Below are 16,690 nucleotides of genomic sequence, written 5' to 3'. Positions count from 1 at the left end.
CACATTATTATCATTTTAAACGTGAGTAGCGGTATGAGCTCTGTGTTGTAGAGAACTCAGTGGCGGAGTCTTCCGATTCGTTCAGGAGCAAAAGTTTCCGCTTATATATATGTATGCCTATATATATATGTATATATACGTATGCATATATATATATATATATATATATATATATATATATATATATATATATATATATATATATATATATATATATATATATATATATGTACGTATACTCATTTTCGAGGGTTTCTATGTGTACTCCTGTAGATGACGAGCCTGTATTCGCAACTGCTAAATTGAACGTATTGCAAGTACGGCGGCAAAAGAGATGTCAATAGGTTTCCCACACGAAGTGTACAAACAATGCCTAACTGATCGCAGATGCTTAAGCTGTAGCTTAAAGGAGGCATCGTATAAACGCTTTCCAACCATAGAGCACGGCCGCTTCCAAGGTCGCCTATTTTACATGCAGCTCAGCACGTATTGCAACGTATTGCAAGTGCGGTGGCAAAAGAGATGTCAATAGGTTTCCCACACGAAGTGTACAAACAATGCCTAACTGATCGCAGATGCTTAAGCTGTAGCTTAAAGGAGGCGTCATATAAGCGCTTTCCAACCATAGAGCACGGCCGCTTCCAAGGTCGCCTATTTTACATGCGGCTCAGGCCTATTGTTTGGTAGCCTGTCTTGCCACTGAGGATTTGCCTTTAAGTGAAAGTCTCTGTCAATGCACCCTCCTCACATCCAAAGTATCAGCCTTGCGCGGCACATCCGTACCAGTTCCGTCTCATTCAGAAAGAATTCTCCGATGCATGAGACAGCCAGCCGAGACCGTGAACTGTTTGGTGTACCTCCCTCTATACGCGACTAGTGAATTCGTGGCAAGTGCTGAAAGTTTTTTTTTTTTCATTTTCTAATTTTCTTTTTTTCCACACTACCGCTAAGTGCTGTTCAAATTCGCCGAAAATATATCGTGTACCTAGCCGCATTTATGGCCACTTGCGTACGAGAGACTCCGAAACCACGATGTTAGAACCATTGAGAAATACTATGCCGTGCCACCTGCCACGATCAGCGAAACCCGTGTAACACGGATAATTTAAGCATGTTTTCAGGCATTTGAGATATACTAAATTGACTTAAACTGACTCTACCGACATGCCTTACGCTGACTTTCTAGTGAGAGACCTCCCCCCCCCCCCCCCCCCCCCCAAAAAACAAAAAAAAATTGTAGGGCTAAAAGAAGAGAAAAAAGTGATGAGAAGGTTTGCAGTAGCACTCAAACAATAAGAAAAAAATAATGTAACGACAACAGTTGCAAAGTTCAAATACAGATTTTCAAGTAAAAAAGAAAAGGTAGTAGGGTAGTTTGCGTACATTTATTTCTTCTACATTTGCACTTATATTCATTTTCGCGGGTTTCCGTTTGTACTCCTGTAGATCACGAGCATGTATTTAGCAACTGCTAAATTGCATGTATTGCAAATGCGGCAGCAAAAGAGACGTCAATAGGTTTCCTGTGCGAAGTGTACAAACAATGCCCAACTGATCGCAGAGGCTTATTACAGTGTATCCATCGCGGATAAATCAAAGAAGTTTTTAGGCACGTAGGGCCCTCTGCGCTGTACTTGTCGGCGATAAGGTAGCCTTGCCACCTACGGGATTATCTGACTGAGCTATGTCGAATGCTCGATTGCCACACTCGGAAGTTCGAATCTTTCTATAAGGTTTCTTTTTTTTTTTTTTTCATTTGACGATGGTGAGCTTGAAATTCACCTCCTCCAGTGCACATCTGCAGGCTTGGAGTGATGCCTGACACCGGTAAAAGATGCGGAGAGCGAGTGGGGCTATACTAATCCCGGAACAACCAAATTAGGAAGGCGCACTAAGCTTCAACAAAGACACTCCCTCACCAGAACAAGAATTAGCCTCCCTGGTGCAGTGTTCGGCCACTACCTCCACAATGATTGCTACAATTAACCCATGGCCCTCAGTCCCCAGCAGCTGCGGAGCACCTGACCAAGGCGACAGTCAGACCTGTAATGCAGCAGAGGGTGCTAAGAATCTCTGGGTGCGGACAGGCCGCCAATGGAAACTGACCCTGTCGACCTTTAATACCCGAACTTGTCGAGTGAGGCTAGCTTAGCAGGACTCTTCGAGGAACTATCAGACATTGTTTGGGATATCATCGGCCTTAGTGAGATTAGAAGAACTGGTGAGGTTTATACATTGTTGAACAACGGACATGTCCTCTACTATAGAGGTCTCCTAGATAAGAAGCAATACGGGGTAAAACTCTTAATCCATAAGGACATAGCGGGCAACACTGACGAATTTACAGCATTAAAGAGAGGGTAGCCACAGTCGTAATCAAACTTAATAAGAGGTATAGATTAAAGGTAGTACAAGCCTAAGCCCCAACAACCAGTCACGGTGATGATGAAGTAGATCAGTTTTATGAAGATATTGAATTAGCGATGAGAAAAGAACAAACTCAGAATACTGTAGTAATGGGCAACTTCAATGCAAAAGTGGGGAAAAGGCAGGCTGGTGAACAAGCAATTGGCAACTATGGCATTGATTCTAGAAATGCTAGAGGAGAGATGCTGGTAGAATTTGCAGATAGGAATAAGCTGAAAATAAGTAACACCTTTGTCAACAAGCGTAGCAACCGAAATCGGACCTGGAAAAGCCCTAATGGTGAAACAAGAAATGAAATTGGTTTCATACTTTCTGCTGATCGCAGCATAGTGCAGGATGTAGAAGTGTTAGGTAGGGTAAAGTGCAGTGATCATAGGTTAGTGAGGGCTAGGATTCACCTCAATTTGAAGACAGAAAGAGTTAAATTGGTCTCAAGAAGAAATAGGTCAACCTAGAGGCAGTAAGGGTATAAAAGCAGACGAATTCAGGCTGGTACTTGCAAACAAATATGTGGCCTTAGAACAGAGAGATGAAGATGACATAGAGGTAATGAATGAAACCGTAACTAGGCTGGCTTAAGAGGCAGCAAATGAAGTGGGAGGCAAGGCACCAAGGCAACCATAGGCAAGCTCTCCCAAGTAACTATTGACCTAATAAAGAAACGACAAAGAATGAAAGTGTTCAACTCAAGAGATAAGACAGAATTCACGGAACTGTCAAAACTGATCAACAAGGCGAAAATAAGCGATATTCAAAATTATAACGTTAGAAATACTGAAAAAGCTGTAAAAAATGGACGCAGCCTGAAATCGGCGAGAAGGAAACTTAGCATAGGACAAACCAAGATGTATGCACTGAAAGATAAGCAGGATAATATCATCAGCAATCTCGAAGATATAGTAAAAGCAGCGGAAGAATTCTATACTGACCTCTACAGTACCCAGAGGAGTCAGAATACCTCAATTAGAAACAGTAATGAACAGGATACAGAAACTCCTCCTATAACATGCGATGAGGACAGAAGGGCCTTGCAAGACATGAAACAAGGAAGAGCGGCAGGAGAAGATGGAATAACAGTCGATTTAATCAAAGATGGAGGAGACATAATGCTTGGAAAACTGGCGGCTCTTTATACGAAGTGTCTATCGACTGCAAGGGTCCCAGAAAACTGGAAAAATGCAAACATTATACTAATCCACAAAAAGGGAGAGGTTAAAGAATTGAAAAATTATAGGCCCATTTAGCTTACTCCCAGTATTATATAAAATATTTACCAAAATAATCTCCAATAGAATAAGGGCAACACTGGACTTTAGTCAACCAAGGGAACAGGCTGGCTTCAGGAAGGGATACTCTACAATGGATCACATCCATGGCATTAATCAGGTTATCGAGAAATCCACAGAGTACAATAAGCCTCTCTACATGGCTTTCACAGATTACGAAAAGGCATATGATTCAGTAGAGATACCATCAGTCATAGAGGCATTACGTAATCAAAGAGTAGAGACTGCTTATGTAAATACCTTGGAGAATATCTACAGAGGTTCCACAGCTACCTTAATTCTACACAAGAAAAGCAGGAAGATACCTATAAAGAAAGGGATCGGACAGAGAGACACAATCTCTCCAATGCTACTCAATGCGTGCTTGGAAGAAGTTGTGAACCTATTAACCTGGGAAGGCTTAGGAGTAAGGATCGACGGCGAATATATCACCAACCTTCGGTTTGCCGACAACATTGTTCTATTCAGCAACAATGCAGACAAATTACAACAAATGATTGAGGACCTTAACAGAGACCGTGTGAGAGTGGGGTTGAAAATTAATATGCAGAACACAACGATAATGATGAATAGCCGGGCAAGGAAACAAGAGTTCAAGATCACCAGTCAGCCTCCAAAGTCTGTGAAGGAGTATGTTTACCTAGGTCAATTAATCACAGGGAACCTTGATCATGAGAAGGAAATTCATAGAAGAATAAAAATGGGTTGGATCACATACGGCAGACATTTTTAGCTCCTGACTGGAAGCTTACCATTATCATTGAAAAGGAAGGTGTACAATCAGTGCATTTTACCAGTGCTGACATATGGGGCAGAGGCTTGGAGACTGACAAAGAAGCTTGAGAACAAGTTAAGGACCGCGCAAAGAGCGATGGAACGAAGATCGCTAGGCATAACATTAAGAGACAGAAAGAGAGCGGTTTGGATTAGAGAGCAAACGGGTATAGCCGATATTCTAACTGACATTAAGAGAAAAAAATGGAGCTGGACAGGTCATGTAATGTGCCGGTTAGATAACCATTGGAAGAAGGGAAACGCAGTCGAGGACGGCAGAAGACAAGGTGGAGCGATGAAATGAGGAAACTTGGGATCGGCTAGCATAGGACAGGGGTAATTGGAGATCGCAGGGACAGGCCTTCACCCTGCAGTGGACATAAAACAGGCTGATGATGATGAATCCAATCCACAGAACCTATCACTTCTGCATTACATTGGACAAGCTTAGTTCTAGAGACTTTCTGGAGTTAAATTTTATGCAGAATGCAACTATGAAGTCGTATTACTAAATCTTGCGTTTCTTCTTACTGCAAAATTGAATTTTTACATTCAAGGTACAAGCACAAATGTAGCAATCATATATGTATAATTTTTTTAAAGTAATAAACTCGGGAGCATACAAAATAAAAGTTGCATAACTTCGGCCCTCCTAAGGCAATATACTAATATGCAAGGAAGTCAAACTGCCTTAGAATTCTAATACAATAGGTTTTGTTAAACACCAGTCCTTTACATACGGTAAAAATAACTCCTTTGAAAATTAACCAAGAACAGTGATATCAAGCACACAGCCTTATATCATTGCAGTAACAAGCTGCCCAGTTTTCACTGAAATCGAATGAATGATTTCAAAGTTTATTACTGTGATAGCAATTACTCCAGGCGCATTTTTGCCGTTGCCATGTTCCATATAAAGTGCAACAGCAATAACACTGTCGCCACACGCCTACGTTGTATGAGTGAGTGAAAGCACGCAAGGGTGAGCTGACAACAGCGGCTCAATCTCCTGCACACAAGGGAGGAAAACGGGGAGGAAGTGCAACATCTTTCGTCGCGTGCAGGGAATCGGGGGGAGTGGAGGGAGTGTTCTACTCCGGCGGCAGCGTGGGCCCTATCTTGAAGACGACCTGCGATGAGGACAGAGTCTAGGTGCAACAAGAGCTGATAGCTTCATGTTCGCAGTGTTCTTGCCACTTAGTTCACGTTGAAGCAAAGGTAGCACGAAGCTCAATTCACTCACTGCTGCTACCATGCTACCTCACTCCAGCATTTTTATAGCGAGTTTCCATTATCTTCCAGTGAGATTTCTTTATGTTTGCTTGTGTGCACATAACACCAAGCTTGTTAATTTAGTTAGTATGCAAATTTATACAGCTGATAAAACTACTATCCTTACTTTGTATAGCTGCCTATAATCTGCCATCACAATTGATGCTTCGCCTTTTGGACAAAACTACAACTTTTTTATCTTGGGCCACATCCACCATTAGTTAGCATTCGACCATCAGTTGTTGGCTGAATTATGACATGAAGGCTTACAGACTATTTTTTCAAACACATACATGCCTGTGATGCTTTGTATCACCTGTATTCACCTGCATCTCCACACAAATTTTAAATGTTCCGTTTTTACTTGCTTTATAGCCAGTTATGTGTTCCTTTTAATGGTGAACAATACTGCACATCATACACATACAATATCAATCTTTGCAAAAATAAATTTTCTTTCCACAAGATGAAAAAAAGAAAGAGAGAAAGAAAGACTGTTTCAGGGATATTTCATTGTTTAACCCAATACCTGAGCATTAAAATACTATCAGTGTGACACAAGGATATCAAGTGGAATGCCCCACTGCAACATTTGTCTAACAAGCAATGTGACAGGGTTAACTTTTGGTGCATCTGCTTCATGCTGATTAGTAGTGCTACTGAAAATTGCTTTGTAGGCACAGGGTTGGGATGGGATGTTGCTGGATAAACATATATATACCTCTGATGTCATATTGAACTTCAGTCTAACTTCCCTCCTTTCCTCCCCATTATGTGCCGGTCCCTATAGCAATAAGTAGTAAGAAATATGTCAAATAAAATATATATCAAATTAGTGTAGGCTAACCGTGCATAGTAAACATAAGTGGCTAACATAACGAGGATCACAGTCAAGTGAAAGCATGGTCGAGAAGATGTGCAATGCAATGTAGTGCACACACATGTTAAATCAAAGCTACTGTAAACTAGCAATGGCACTTATAGTGAAAACATAGGTGCACGAGCTCCGAAGTTCAAAGCATGCCACATCAAACTACATGGAGTGAATCAGTCCAAGGCTTTCACACCAATTAAGTCCCTGTCATTGCAATCCAGGCACTGACAGCCTGCGGAAAAGCTGGTGTAGCACCATCTTTTCTGGTTTATAGTGGTTTTCACCATGCCTGGTGATCTAGTGAAGCCAGCAGGACCTGTTGGACCAGCTAGTCACTAGAACTTGTCTGAGACACCACAACACCATCATTTTCTTTCGTTGGAGCACACAGGTAAAGTCACACAGAGCTGCGGTTTTGCTGCGACAGCTGAAATGTGCAGATACTCATGCCGTATTTATTCACATGACATACATTCTACTCATAGCCTTAAACTTTAAATTCAAACTGCAACTCCACGTTTGCAATATTTCATGAGAGGCTTATAGAAAGCAGGGATGCACAGTAAGTCAGCAGAATTGTATAGTATTAGCACATCAACTTGAAACATGCTTAGTGAAACATTCTTTACACGTGCTTGGCCTTTTCCTAGGCACTAGCTTCATGTAAATTTCTAATCAGTGCTAACTCTGGACCATGTGGTGAATCTCACAATGCATTCTAAGCTGGATCGACTGGTAAACAAACAAGTGCCAAAAAAGCTAGAACACTTAGCCCAGCAGCAGCTCTACCCTTGAATGCAGTAGTTTAAAAACTGTTGACAAATGCAGTACATTCCTGCAATAACAAGAGAGAACGCATTACCATTCTGATAAGGTTAACTACTTGGTTCCCTTACCGTCTCATCATTCCAGATGGCTTGCAGCTGGGAGGCAAACATGACCAGGGTGAAAATCGCAAACAGCAGTGCCTCGAAGATGAGCAAGATGAGCAGGATGACCGTGACCGCTGGGGAGCCAGCTGAGCATCCTGTTGAAGCATGAGGAATCCCACGGGCTTCCAACACCGGTACCCCACAGCATTAGCCAGGGATCATAAAAAGCCTCACACTGCAGCCTACCAATATATCAGCTCACATACAGGCACATTCTCCACTAAAGGCTGACTAAATTAGATTCTGCACTTAGTAAGTCAGCAGAATTGTATACTCAAAAGCAAACAGCAAAATATTTTCAAAGCAGACAGAATTTTCTAGCAAAACCAAGTGTATTGCACACAACATTTGCAGTCCTGGAATAGTACAATGCAAGAATTCCTTTCCCTCAATTCGTTCCTTTCTTATCAGCCACCGCTCACGCCCAGACCAGTTGATCCAGGTGATAACATAGACATAGCACCACTTAGACCACTGACAAACCATGAAAAGGAATAGAATTGGAATAGAATTGTTACATTATTCTGGCCCTACTTTCTACTCCTGCATGAGTCAGGTATTCGCCTGACAGTATAAACAAGCAAACAAACAAGTATAAATAAGTAAACATTGAACTCAAGTTTAAACAAAAGAGAGATGCAAAAACTAAATAAATAATAATAATGGCAACAAACAAACTGACGCGCACTGTTAAGGCACCTTGATAGGATAAATTAAAGTTATTTTGCTAAATTTTAGTATAGTTTACCGCTGTGAGGTTAAAGTTCACTAAGTTTACTAGCAAGTGTCATAAATGTTGAAGTAGAAGGTTCTACAGCTGAATGTCGGCTTTCACACTCACAAATAAAAATCTTCCAACAATAAAGCAAACACAGCATCATCACAAGCTGACACTCAAGCATTTATCAGAAATGCCTATTGAACGATCCAACTCATAAAACTTCAGATTTTCAACCACAACCTACCTAATCCAATCGCAACAGGCGTCAAACTTTTCATAATGTATGAGATGGTAAATACCATATAGGCTCATGTAATGACCACATACACAAATTTCGACAAAAATTATCCTCAAAATATTTTCAAACTTGACTTATATATGTATTAGCCACAATGCTAAATTTTTTAGAGAAAAAAAATAGAGCCATTTTCCTGCAAAAATAAACTAATCCAGCTTGGTCGTACATGTGCAACTGTGTTCTATACTTGATACTATCTACTATAGCCTATACATGTCTATAGAGTCATTTCGTTTTGTTTAACTTCTGTGAAGTAATCTTTTGGTAAGAAAAAATAATAAACAGTATCTTTTATTCATCTGACAGCCAAACTCTGATTATCTACACAATATCTAAGAATAAGATTGTGCTATTAAACAAGTCTGTATGCTAATAATGTAATCAAAAATTGAAATGCAAACATTGAACATGAGAGAAAGTTTATTCCCCCTTACTCCACTTACTGATTAATAACCACATTTGTTTCTTCTCTGCTTCTGTGTTCATTGCAAAAGAAAGCATGAAAATAACTCACTGCTCCATTCGCTGTTGATGCACCCAACAAAATGGTTGACCGCCAGGAAAAATGCATGGCAGGAGATCACTGCTATGTACAACTGCAACACAAAAGCAAAAATTCTCCATACATCAACCATACTTCAAGGGTGATAAAAAAAATGTTTGGCCATGTTAGTTTTGTAGAAAATGTACCAAGCATTTAACTCTTTCCTCACCCGGTCATAGGAAATCAATCAATTTGCTCTACTGCTTTTTGACGCGATAATCATTGCCTTCAGGGCTCTTCCAAGAGCAACGCCATGCACTGTACAAAACGAAGACTGCTCTTTTCATTTTGGACAGATTTGGCAATATTTAGCACACTGGGTATTCTTAAAAAATAAAATTGACAGGAAGGTATTGTCAAAGCTGGCCTGCAGTGCTTCACACATTTCCCAAATTAAATAAAACAGAATGTGTGCTTAGGTCAACTCAGCTACATAACTTCTAAATGAGGGCAGCAGTGAAGACAGAGGAGCTTCCGCTGGGTTGTCTCTGCTGCTTTAACAATGCCTCAAATGTGGGCACATACTAAAGAGTGTGTGTCATTTTGATTATTACATTCGCCTAATATTGAGTATAACTTCTTTTTTTTTTTCCACAGTAGGTTTCCCTTATGCATTAGCATTTCCACAGTGTATTATGAGAAATGCTTTTCATCATGTGAAGTTTTTCCCTCGCACAAGAGCACACAGTCAATTTCAGATCAACCTTCTGCAGAAGAATGGCTAATAGCCTGATCTCTTGTTTGAACATGGTCTATGCAAATGTCCTTAATATTTGCTAGAAATACGGCACAAAGCAAGCGAAGGCCCCAACATCAGTTTAACGTACATGACTAGGCCAGCGTGCTTACACAGAGAAGCTGACCAAGTATGAAGAGGTTAGTGGATGTTCCCCAACCCGACCCCCATTGCTTCAATAGCCTAAAGAGTGCAGAAAGAAAGAAACCACCTGCTTGTTGCAAGAAGTCATAACGATGCACTCTGCACAATAGATGCATACCCGTTTTCACATATTCAAAGTCATGACTTCCCTGCATAGCATGGGTATTACTATGGGTAGTGTTCATGTCAACAAATGTGCATAATTTTTTTGCTGTGGTCTAAATTAAATAAGTTGAAAACCAGAAGTAACATCACATATTCTATGTTTAAGATTTTCTTTTGACTCTCAGTACTTTCAAAAAAATTACAAATTATTGTTTTCATTCACACTTTTTGATGAGCATCTTCGAAGTTTCACATAAGAATTCTCAAACACTTTATAAGAATTAATATTTCTGTTTTACTTCCATTTATAACACCAATGATTAAGCTACAATTTTATGTATCTAGTACATGCTCAAAATATTACATTTTCAAATGAAATGACAGAACATGTAACAAAACATTAAATATTCTGTAGCAGGCACTTTTCTTCTCTGTAGGTTGCCTGCCTGCTAAATTCAATGCTTATCCAGATAATACACATTTCTGAAAGGACTTTAGCACTTCTAAAAACTGTTCACTCCTTGAGTGGCTGCCTGATTAGGCCTAACTAGCTTGCTGCTGAGGTAAGGGCTTACAGTGAAGAGGACGAAGAACTTCTGGTTGTTCTCGCCAATGCAGTTGTTGACCCAAGGGCAGTGATGGTCCATCTTGCGGATGCACCGCTGGCACACACTGCAATGGTGAGCCCGCTCGGGCTTGAGGCAGCTGCACTTGGGACACTTGTAAACTAGCCGACCCTCCCTCAGGCCAAGTTGCTCCACAGCCTCACGCGTGGCTGTGCCCCGAGGCACTGCACCCTGCACAGCCACAGTCTCCATGTGAGCAAAGTTAACATAAGGAAAAAAAAAAATTAAGCTTGCTAAATACACACTGTTATGCACCAAGATGTACCTCTTGGCAATATGATGACATGAAGTAAAAACTTGGAATAAAAATGCAAAACAAGAAAATCTGGGGCCATAGTTATAACAACCCATGTAATTTTTTGTTCTTTCCTATCATCTATCAAAACGAGTGGCCAATCCAAGTGACAACGCTGACATGATGGAGCCCAAATCAATGGCAACAGGAAAATTAAGCGAAACATTACAATATATGGCCCCTGACCGTGACAGCCTCGATCAGGAGAAATGATGAAACTAAGGAAGTAAGTTCAAATAAGCTATGCAAATAAGGGTAGCTGTCTCACTTTAGCTAAAATGTGTCGTTACTCAAGAAAAAACAAAGTTCCTCCCACGCATGCACAAAAAATTGGGCAATTTATGCAAGGGACGAAATGAATTCGAGAATGAGATGCATAGGCATGACCAGTGACCTAAGATACTTCACAAAAAGATTCTTGTCTTGAAATTCTGTTGCATCATTTCATTTTATTTGACAACACTGCAGCCTTCTTCAGGGCTTTTGCAGGAGCAGGTACAAAAGGAAACGCGATCTGCACTAAAAACATGAACAGCACAGAAGCAGGTATATAGAAATCAATCCAATATAGATTCATTAACATATACACTGAGTAACAAATACGTGGAATGCAGAAGATTCGTTGATTCATTTCGTCGTTTTGCAGCTGAAAGTTACAGTGCAGACAATTCTTGGTCACATAGCACCTAAGAACATTCAAATGAATTTAAAAATTCTGGCAATGGCAGCTGTTGAACAGAACCAAGTAACACATTATAGTGTTCAATAGTGCACAAGAAAAAAAGTTGTTAATCTTTGCAGAGGTTGGCTTCAGGTTAAGGTTGTTACAAATTGTAGGATACACTCTAGCAAGCATAATGTATGCCACAAGAAAAAGCCGTGAAGGTGAGCAAACGAGGAATGCAGAAGATTCATTTATTTGTTTCATTGTTTTGTGGTAATCAAAGGCAAGTTCAAAGAGGACAAAGCAGATGGTGAGAAATCCCACTCATACGTAACATACAGGTGAACGTCAGTGGACAGATAGCTTCCAAGGACAATGATTTTGTCAAGTCTACCACCATGTTACACGGCACTTCACTAAATGTTTTGCCATACTATCCCTGTTACACTCCAGTCTACATAGTATGTGCAGCTGTCAGTACAGCCCCCAGCACACTTGCCTACAGCATTGGAATGGTGTGCCATAGAGTGTGTTTGTGCTGTCTACCAGAAGCCAATGGAATGACAATATTCTTCCAGGCAAGCAGTGCTGGAGTGGCAAGCCATCACTGACCATGCTTTGCAGAAAGCCACTGCAGCAAGCAACAAGCCACATAATGAGATAAAGCACTTAGTGCTTCCTGGCCAGGTAAATAATTTGCCAAATGGCATAATCGTTCATAACAGAGAGCTGTGAAAGTCAACTGCAGCGCAAACAGCATAAGTTCTGGTAACCAGACCACCTAGCAATGCATGCTCAAAACTAACTGCCCTGAAGTCGCATCTTACAGTAAGTGGTGCATACGCAGTTGTGACTGCACTTCAACTCATTCCCGATGTGTGTGCAATGCAATTAATGCAGCATTGTCAAGGCAAACTTTCTCCTTTTGCACAATCCAGTGACCTATGAGGGCTGGCACACTAATGAAAACTAATAAAGTAAATGACCATAGCTGCTTATTAGGCCTCATTTCAGTTATTCTAGCACATGGCTGTGAGATTTAAAAGAATGGCAAACAAAATGCATAAAATAATGCTATAAGTATTAATGCAAAGTATTATATGCCCCATTACACAAAAATCTGGCAGCGCCGGCATACCTGAGTGATAGCACCAAAAATGGCCAATGGCGCAAAGAGTAAAAACACACTAAAAATGCTCGGATTGACATCAATTTTCTCAGGGAGGTTCCTGCAAGCAAAGTAAGTTAATGGCTTTGAAAACAAAATCTAGTACATTTCAATCTGGGTGGGAATCGAGCTCGGGACTCTGCGGTGTGAGACAAGCACGCTTCCCCGACGCCACGACAGCTCCACGGTTCTGGCTGACTAAAAGTGTGTCTAGTGCGTGCATCATTGCACATGTCACGCCGCAGCCATCTGGCTGACTAAAGGTGTGGCAACATGATTTTGGCTTCTAGCACGAAGTGAAACACGGACACAGAAAGAAGCAGACAGGACGAGTGCTCCTTTCTGTGTCCGTGTTTCACTTCGCGCTAGAAGCCAAAATCATGTTACCGTACCAACTCGCCCAACTATCTATCCTTTTGTAAAGGTGTGGCCTCATGCATGCGCCAGTGGGCACGTGACGGCACAGCCAATGGGGAGGAGGTGGTGCCATGTAATTAGCGTATAAAATTAGTGTGTAAAATTAGTATATAAAACAAAAACATTTCACGAAGGGACTATAATGCAGACTAAGGCAAACAACATTAGCTTGATTCTGTCCAGCTACGTAGCATTCACATATTTTTAAACTGGCTAGTGTGTGCGTGTGTGTGTTTAATTTCAGGGTTTGCAAAAAAACGGCCATTTTTTTGCAAACCCTGATGAAGATCGGTCCACCGATCGAAACTGTTGAAATTAAATACTTGTTCTGTTTACCTTGTAGCACCACTCAAGTTCTTTACGTTTGAAAGGTAGCCTGAAGAATTCCTCTTTGCCTACTACATATTATATATATATATTATATATATATATATATATATATATATATATATATATATATATATCAGGACGTCTCTCATGCCAGCTGTAGGTAAACACTATGATAAAATGAGGGCAGCAAGGACAGAAAAACAAGATGGAAGAACTTACTGGGTCTGTCACCATGGTGCGTACGTGCGAGAAGACAGCCAGAAAGGCCAGCAGCTCAAAGAGCAGTAAGTGAAAGGCACCATAGTAGGTGTAGAGTGATGGCAAGAGTATAACGCCTACCACCACATACTGGGCATACAGCACCAACAGCCATGTCATGACAGCACAGATGATGCCACAGATGTCCCGCACAAACCAAAACCGCCGACCACAGCAGTGTACTCTATCGTCTGTTGCTGGTGACACACGGTCCTGCATGGCCATTGGCAGCACAGGTCCTGCCTGTGCCACACGGTGGCTACGTCGCAATGGACTGCATGAAAGAAAAAGCCAAAACATTGATACTATGCAAAGTTTGCATAAACTAATATTAAGTGTGGAAACTACGAAGCCCTTTTTTCTCTTTTTCCTGATACAGTCAACTTCAATTATAGTAGCAGTAGTATTGGTAGCAGTAACTTGTGTTTTTTGGAAGGAAAAAAAAAGGGGGGAGAAGCAAGGAAAGGAAAGGCTGCAGGCATTCTAACTGTCTCACTTTCCACAGGACACCTCAATTGTCCGGCCAGGGGAGAAAACAAATACAGGGCAAGGGAACAGAGAAGAGGAGAGGCAGGTTGCAATGAGAGATGTAAAGAATATAGGAGGACATGAATAAAAACAGAGAGACATACAAAACATATGTTCATTTGACTGTGAAAGTACTGAAAGGTACCCACATGCCTATTTGGAAAAGAGAACTTATTTCGAATTTGAGATGCAGAACGGCTAATAAATATAACGATCACAGATTACTAGCAGGTTGATTTATATGCCACCAGTTGCACCAATGCACTATCCATATACACACCGCTTTGGAAATGTCAATGATCACTACTCAGGAAGTGTGCTTTCACACTATGTGAGCATGATGATATACCCACTTAAGTTGTTGCTCATAAAAGTGAGGGCGGTTACAGGCAACAATTAAATAAAGGATATGTACCAGCTACACTCCATAGCAACACTCTGATCATGCTTTGCCTGAACCTTGTAACAGGTGGGGCTTGCAGATGATAATAGCAATGACAACAAATTGACTTGGGAGCTGCAATGAACTCTGGTTAAAACAAAAAATTATATTGCAAGGCAATACAGTTATCTTCACATAAATATGGGGCAAATTGGTCTTGCATGATCTTTTGTACAAGGCAAACTTGTGAGTACAAGCAAAAAACAGCATCACAAGACATTTCTGGTAAATAAATGTCTCATTCAAATAACCTGAACCAATCTTGCATGTTTTACCAAGATCGAAGAGCAACTGCCCACATCATTTCCTTGTGTGAACAGAAGAACCATACAACGGCTGGTCGTTGACTTTGAACACTACTCCAGTTATTTACTCTTAACCACGGCAATGGTGTTCTGCTGCTGAGCACAAAGTAGAGGGTTCGATTCTCGCCTATGGCACCACATTCCAATGGGGGAGAAATACAAAAAATGCTTGAGTATCGTGGTTTGAGAGCACACTAAAGAACACCAGGTAATTAAAATTAATTTGGAGCCCTCCACTACGTCATGTGTAGCTTCAGGATATCAAACCCCACAATTTTCTTTAACTTACCTTCTTTCCTGAGGACCATAAAACATGAAGTAAGGGCATTTTAATAAGTAACTATAACCTACTTTTTACTTAACAACCTGGGGGTAAATATCATGTGCCTAAATCTACAAACAAGGCCAGGAATTGATCCTGTGACTTAATGCCCAACAGCAGAATGCCACAGTCAGCGAGCCACCACAATGAGTCAATTAGTGCACTGAAAGCAGTGCAAGCCTTCTCACAAAGTCTCAGTTTGTGAGTGCCCAGTCTTCACACCCTCATGTGCCTATGGAGTAACAATGTCATCAAGTACAATGTGACTAGTAGAAACAACAGTTTGAGGCTACGGATTCGGGGCGCACCCCAAATGCTTAAGACTTATGCGGTGGACCTACATAACTCTCAGTTGCACCATTTCACAAAGATGACTAAAAGCTCAAGAGAAGATATGACAAAGTTCACAGAGATTCACAGAACTCAAAAAAATTGCCAAAGATGCCTGTAATGCTGTAGAAGGTTTTATGCCTGAGTGAGTTGCTGTCTTGCTCATAGAATTTATAAATGTTTATAAATTTAATATTGCAAATATGATACATTGAGCATTACAGGGTTAAAAACTGCTATGATGCTAATGAGCTTGAATGAACTGAAGGACAATTAATTATGGGACAGCAACGTTTAAAAGAGCAGCAGCTCAAGTAGTCACATGGACCAGACGTCAAGTGAATGCATGGGCGAGTAATCACAAAAGAGTGAGATGGGGATGAGCAGCAATTAATCTGGCCAGCCATAATTTTTTTCATACGTTAAATATAGCCTTTCTCTGCATTTCAGTGCTTGACATTGAGCTTCCAAATAACAAATCGGTATTTCTTGCCCCGAAATTGATGTCTTCCATGCTTCAAATGTAAGCACCCTCCCCATTTTGGCCACCATAGGAATGAAATAGGAAGGGCTGAATGTTATTTCAAAAAATTTGGTGTTTATAGTCCTGGAACCCAGTTCCACCATTCTCAAAAGGCATATATGGCACAGATGTGAACAAAGTAACAGTAAATAAAGAAACATGCATGCAAGCATTGCAACAAGGTGTAAATAAATGCTAAGCTCAAGCAATTTTACTTAGGTTGACAACATTCCTAAGATATTGTTGATCTTGACAATAACCTCTTAACAATACATACTAACATAAAGAACAGTGTAAAAGTGAAGTTGACAACAGAAGTGCTGAGAACTTCTACATATCCTAAAAAGCAAGCATGCTTTTTAAAAAACA

At 40.7% G+C, this 16,690-nt stretch overlaps 1 protein-coding gene across 2 annotated transcripts in view; it reads right to left on the bottom strand.

Annotated features, from left to right (window-relative positions):
- Positions 1-16,690, bottom strand: part of LOC126543893 (palmitoyltransferase ZDHHC3) — a 29,483-nt gene that overhangs the window by 9,253 nt on the left and 3,540 nt on the right. The window contains exons 2-5 of one of the 2 annotated variants that reach the window (XM_050191033.3): positions 13,833-14,145; positions 10,689-10,910; positions 9,099-9,180; positions 7,530-7,687 (exon numbers count right to left, since the gene is read on the bottom strand). In XM_050191033.3, coding sequence (XP_050046990.1) covers positions 7,530-7,687; positions 9,099-9,180; positions 10,689-10,910; positions 13,833-14,145 — 775 coding nt within the window. The remainder of the gene's footprint in view (positions 1-7,529; positions 7,688-9,098; positions 9,181-10,688; positions 10,911-13,832; positions 14,146-16,690) is intronic. The other variant, XM_050191034.3, reaches the window with a different exon arrangement.

Source organism: Dermacentor andersoni, chromosome 1, assembly GCF_023375885.2.
Source record: "Dermacentor andersoni chromosome 1, qqDerAnde1_hic_scaffold, whole genome shotgun sequence".
Classification (NCBI taxonomy): Eukaryota; Metazoa; Arthropoda; class Arachnida; order Ixodida; family Ixodidae; genus Dermacentor; species Dermacentor andersoni.
This window is presented reverse-complemented; position numbering and strand designations above follow the sequence as displayed.